Source organism: Ornithodoros turicata, chromosome 2, assembly GCF_037126465.1.
Source record: "Ornithodoros turicata isolate Travis chromosome 2, ASM3712646v1, whole genome shotgun sequence".
NCBI classification, from domain to species: domain Eukaryota; kingdom Metazoa; phylum Arthropoda; class Arachnida; order Ixodida; family Argasidae; genus Ornithodoros; species Ornithodoros turicata.
The window spans coordinates 60,982,526-60,988,897 of NC_088202.1; the positions used below are offsets into that span (position 1 = coordinate 60,982,526).

The 6,372-nt window shown below is 44.9% G+C and overlaps 1 protein-coding gene across 1 annotated transcript; it reads left to right on the forward strand.

The window, feature by feature from the left end:
• Positions 1–4,079: 4,079 nt before the first annotated feature.
• Positions 4,080–6,040, forward strand: LOC135383596 (organic cation transporter protein-like). The gene has a single exon (XM_064612994.1). The coding sequence runs from the start codon at positions 4,140–4,142 to the stop codon at positions 5,982–5,984; it is 1,845 nt and encodes a 614-aa protein (XP_064469064.1). The 5' UTR covers positions 4,080–4,139; the 3' UTR covers positions 5,985–6,040.
• Positions 6,041–6,372: the final 332 nt, after the last annotated feature.

Here is a 6,372-nt window from a genome sequence, read left to right on the forward strand (position 1 = left end):
ATGCCCATTGCAATGATTACAATTACATCTGGTCTAGTGTATTTCAATTCTTTGTTGGCAAACCTCAAAACTCCGCCATCAATCCCAATGGCCCTTCCGACGTTGATGTGCAGATATTTTTATAAGTATTGTAGATTCGGGCATATAAATTCTTCCACCTTCAGTTCTGTAGTTTGTACCATATCTTCGAATACGACCATGTCTAGGACGTATTGAAATGCAGCGATAATGAAATCGTTTCGCGGCTCCTCCTTTTCGAAGCAGTTTTTTTATCACATCTTCCTATGACTTATGGTATCGAGTACAAAATCTGTCCATCTTTTCAATGTAGAGCAATTGTCTCTTCTGTTTTCAAGTGCACATCTACACTTAATTAAAAGCATGTCTATGTTTATTTTATTGATTAAAATTTTATTATCTGGTTTAGAATGCTATAATCTCCACCTGTCGTGAGAATTATTGTTTTGATTTTGTTTCAAGTATTCACTCGACTGATATTCTATGAGTTGTGAACTTACCGCTCGAGATAATTATTGTCTTGTATTTGTTCCAATTGTTCACTCGCATGACATAAGTAAGTACCTCTAAGATGGGAATGCCTCATAACTCTGAGTTGCATTTCACATTTGATATTTCTGTGTGGTCCATTAGAAATTTCTGTTGCAAGATATTACAAAAATTGATGTAATTAGATTTGTTTCTCTTTTTGATTGAGTATCATTGCTACCAATTAATAATTTGGACTTCTCTACATCTTCAATAACAATATCGCATCTCTACAAACTTAGCCGACTTGTCAACCACTTTGACGAAAGATTTCCGTTTCAGGAAAGGATGCGAAAAGATAGTGACCCCAGCGAGTGATACCGACAGCTATTTGCGCTGCACAATAAAATATATCGCCTTTGAACTCTCTCTTATCTGACCTCTAGAGCGTTCTGTTTGCTGGACGAAGGAATATAGCTCCTAACCCTTTGAGTGATAAGCATGCGCTGTGCTATGGTCATAAAGTCTCCCGGCTTTGAGGAAAGAGTGAAAACTGTGCATATTTCCTATGTCTTGGATACCTCCACCAAGGTTCGTAGTGTTTGTTAGAATGAAAATTGTATATTGATCGATTTTATGATGGTTCAATGATAGATTATTTTCCTCTGTTGATGTTTATGTGTCGCCGCGTGTTCCTCTGTTCTTCAGCGTTAAGCCTGTGCTATTTCGCCTTTGATAGATTGATTAGCTATGATTTCTCTCTGTGTTGGATGGTGCGCAGGTTTTGGCTCTCTATTAATTGTAGCTGTTGATTGTGTTGTTTCTCGTTATTTCCTTACGTGTATGCTATTCACCTAATAAGAAATTAAAAGATGAGTAATGTTGGAATATGAAATTGAGATTCCCTATTGCACACGAATGTTATGACAGATATTCAAGCTATTGCATTGATGGTTCTCGCGTATAGGAATATTAATCTTCTGATGAGTTTGATTTTCTGAATGATAGATTACTGTGTTGTTTTGATTAGGAATATCTTCTTCGTAGTGGTATAGATTTTATTTCTTCTTGTGTTCGTGTCGTTCTTTGTTGGCTAGGAGTGTGCTATGGGGTGAATTTCATTTTTAACATGTCTATTTTCTGATGAGTTTGATTTTTTCTTCTGATTTTCCTCTTGTGTTCGTGTCGTTCTTTGTTCTGTTTGTTGGCTAGGAGCGTGCTATGTGGTGAAGTGGAATATCTTTTTTGTAGTGGTATAGATTTTATTTCGTCTTGTGTTCGTGTCCCATAGTCTTTCAGTGTCTCTGCTGTTCACAGTTAATTACATACAACTATCAGAACTTCCCGCTATTGCAAAGATGGTTCTCACGTATAGGAATATTAGACTTTTTATAACACAATTTGTAATTTTGATTGTCATAGTATTGATTAAGAATATTTAAATGCGCTATCAATTCTGATTCATTGAAACTTCCACTAATAAAAATATTGTGTTTGATTGTGATACCTATTCTATGCTATTGTATCATATCTGTAATATTCCTTGTTACGTGTATTGTGTTCCTTCTATTTCAGATTTTTGGCTAAGTTTTCCCATTCACGCAGAGTCATAACATAATTCCTAATGACTTTAATAAATATATTTTCACATGTACGTTGTGTATGGCTATGCACACCTGTTGTAGCAGGAAAAATTACGATTCAAGTCGACTCAGGCTGAAAAATGACGAATGTCGGCGGCCCAGGCTGAAAAATGACCAAAGTCGGCGGCCCAGGCTGAATGGTAAACGCACACGCAGCCCTCCGGCCACGCGACGCCCAAGTAGGAAAATTGTGAAAGAAGTCAGCCCAGGGTGAAGGGTAAGCACGCACGCAGCCCTCCGGTCACGCTCCGCCCACCACAGCAGCCCTCCACCCGAGCACCGCCCACCTGTCACGGGAAGGAAGTCGGCCCAAGTATGACGAAAGAAGTCAGCCCAGGTGGAATGGTAAGCACGCACGCAGCCCTACGGTCACGCACCGCCCACCACAGCAGCCCTCCACCCGATCACCGCCCTGTTACAGGTGGTGAATGTTTTTCGGATGGTTTTTTTTCTTCACCTGATTGGCATCACAATTCCCAGCACTATTGGCTTTAATAAATATATCTCAACTGGATTGGCATTAATAAATATATTTTCACTTGTACTTTTTGTGTATGACCCTTCTTTGCATGTCTCTGCATGTAAAAATATGTGAAGTCAGCCCACGTATGGCCAAAGAAGTCTGCCCAGGCTGAAAAATGTGAGAGGGTAAGCGCGCACACAGCCCTCCCCCGCCGATAATCACGTGGACAACCCTCCGCACACGCGCCGCGCGGGGAAAAATACGCACAGGGCTGAGGGCAGGGGGTGCCGTAGTTTCTCATCGGGCTTGTTTCTATACCCGTCTCTCTACTACTACTAACATGGTTTCCCCTCACATTAGAATCACACTTGTGCACAATGTGTCAGCATGTGGCCTTTCAAGTGTTCGCAACGTCAATTGTCATACAAGACCTCTAAATAGACTCCTGTTTTTGTAATATACATATGTGCAATATCTCCTTTTCTGTTGGTGGATTTCGGTACCTTGGTGTGTTCTGTAAATGTCTGTCCATATGCGCACAATGTACAGGGTGTTTATTTTTATTCGCATCAGGGCAGCGCTCAGTTGGCAGGCGGGTTATGGTAATTTTGGCTAATTAACCCATCCGTAGTTACAAACATATCCGACATTTCCTGACGCACGTGTTTGTAACTACGGATCAATTAATTAGCGAAAATTCACATAACCCTACTGCCAAATGAGCGCTACAGAGTTGCGAATAAAAATAAACGTCCTGTATAAAAATCCACATGTTGGCGTAACCTTTACGGGCAGGTTCTGAGTTGAAGGCCGTAACCTCTAATTAGTGGGTGTCTTTGTAACTTTTATAAAGGGTACTGTTCAGAGGGTTCTTGATAACTTTTGAAATAGAGGGTAAAATATTGCGATTTTGTACCCTTTACTAAAGGGTACCGAGTTAAGAGTGTAGGGACGTTGATGACAATTGCTTAGCGCAACGGCAAGAAACCTCTTCGCGCGTGTACACAATGTCCAATGAATGATTGGCTAGGCGTCGAAGCTCAGTGCGCAGCCCCACGACCTTGGGAGAGTTGCAAATCTTTGACGTGGTAAAGCTTCATGTTGCCTTTTGTGTTGTTGGGGCACCACATGTCATTCGGTGTAACTCGCGATGGAGCGACGTACACCACGACGTGTTGATCTTGTACGTTGCTGCAGTCGAAGACGATCTCGCTGAGTGTGCCGCCCTGCGATTTCTGGATGGTAATCGCGGATGCCGCGGACAGCGAGATCCCTACTCACTTGCGTTTGTTGGTTCACGAGAGAATGTATTGTACATTTAAATGCGACTTACTCTAGACATGTTAACATGTGCGTTTTGTGTCACAGATGCGGCTCGTTGTAAGAACCGTTTGTAGACGGTGTCAGAATTTGGATGCGAGTGCATGTCAGCAGTTTTTCCATGCTTGAAGACGTCTAGGGTAAAGGAAGAAGAAGCTGCACGCGAAGGCGCCGAGAACATCCGTTCTGTGGACGCTCCAAGGGACAGCGCTTTTAGGGACAGCGCTATGGCTGACGTTCCTTCAACGCCAGCGACTGAGACATCAGCGTTGCTTCAGGCTGAATCCCGGTTGCGTGAGCAGAAGAAGTCAGAATCAACTCTCCCGTCTGTAGAGCAACGTGAAGCGGAACAGCCCGAACCGCACGATGAAGTAACACCCCAACCACGTCCTAAGAAACCGAAGCAAGCATCTCCCATCGATGAACTTGTTCAAGCTGCACCGCCTTCCGTATCCGACGAATGCCCATCTGAGCCAGCGAGTGTGTACGGACACGGCTGCTATCAATGGATGACCCTCTTCTGTAGCCAGCTAGCTCTGCTTGTGTTTGTTTCGCAGCAGATTGCTTTTGCTGTGATTTCACGCCCTATCGATCACTGGTGTAAACCTCCAGAACGGTACGCGGGCTTAGAACCATCGCTCTGGAAGAACATCAGCATCCCCATGGTAGAAGGCCGTTACAGCGAGTGCACTGAATACGACACCCCACGGAGCGAACAATCGAATAACGGAACCACACGGCCGTGCACTTCTTGGGACTACGAGAACTGTCCAGAGTCTGTCGTCTGCCTTTGGAATCTGGTATGCGACCGAGGGATACTTACTCTTGTGGAAGAAATGTTGGAACTCAGTGGCGGGATGATCGCTGTTCCCATTGCAGGCGTCATATCTGATGCACATGGAAGAAGACCTGTCGTCCTGGTATCAGTCGTGATCTTAATTGCCGCCGGATTCGCTGCAGCGTTTACAAAGACGTTCGTCACATTTGTCGTGTTCCGGTGGGTGGTATCAGGTGCCACCTCGACAGTTTACATAACGATGTTCATACTCCTGTTCGAGGTTACGACTTGCAAGATGCGGTTCTTCCACTGCACTGCGATCAACTTCGGTGGAATACTGGGTGGTGCCTTCATAGTCTTCCTAGAGACGCTCCATTTGCGCACGCTTGTTGTACAGCTAATTCTCATTATACCTGCCGTGGGCCTTTTGTGCACGTTTATTATGATTAGTGAATCTCCTCGATGGCTCGTGGCAAAGCAGGACATGAAGCGAGCAGAAGTTGTCATGTTGTGGGCAACCAAACTGAACGGTATCAACACAGCTGAAGGCGCCCTACGATTCGCCCGTTTCAGGAAATACTACCGAAAGAACGATAGCAACATCGTGCTGATGGTGAACATGAACATCGTAGACCTCATGCGGTCAGATATATTGCGGATGCGGTCTGTAATCTTATTTGGCTGCTCACTATCGCTGTTTCTAGTCGTTTTTCAGTTCCTTCTCGCTGTCAGGTCACACGCTTCATTCGAGGCAAGGCTGTTAGGGCTATTGTGGAACATAGTTGCTTACGTGGTCTCGTACTTCGTGATGGAAAGATTCGGCCGTCGGAACCCTTTGTCTTACTCAATGATTGGACTTTTTGTTGCCCTGATGTGTTTAGCAATATGCCACGCTGTCAAGTTGACTGGACATGTGATCGACGCCATCATTTGGACGGAAGACGCGTTCTTGAACGTTGCTGTAACCGTGATCTACGTGTACGCCATCGAGCTGTACCCGACGGTGATGAGAAGTGCCGCTGCATCTTCAACCTTCGTCTTCGGGAGGGTGGGAAGTCTCTTGGCTCCGCTGCTTTACGAATTCGGAAAGCACACTCACCGTAGCGTTCCGCTTGTCCTGAGCGCAGTGCTGTGTCTTGCTAGCGGTATCTTCACGCGCCGGCTGCCGGATACGCTCCAACTGGCGATATCTGACATTGAAACCGATGTCGGGAAGGATAACGCGAGGAAGGATCTGTTGAATGTCAAAGTGAAGCCAATCAAGAAGAAGCGTACCACGAGGCAAAAAAGCTAGCTTTTTAGTTTCGCCATTACAATGGAGAGTGAATAAAGCAAACGTAATCTCGCACAGACAGTAGCCTCGTCCTTTGGGACTTTCAGAACAGTAGGCGAATGACGATTTTACACGTACGCAGTCTCTTTGGGACAAGGAGAATGAAGCGTACAGAGTTCTTACTAGGCTTCTGAATCCCGAGCCGTTTATACGATCCCGGGATTCCAGGACGGGATCGGTATTTTGTTGTAACTATCCCCCACAGATCAGGGGTGGGCAGTAATAGTAATACTTATTGAATCCGTGTTAGCGCCGCGTGGCTATGAGCGGCGTACAGATGTCGACAGATGAAGAGAGGACAGGAGGAAGGAGTGGGGGACAGGGGGGTTAGTATGCGTCCTGGGTACTG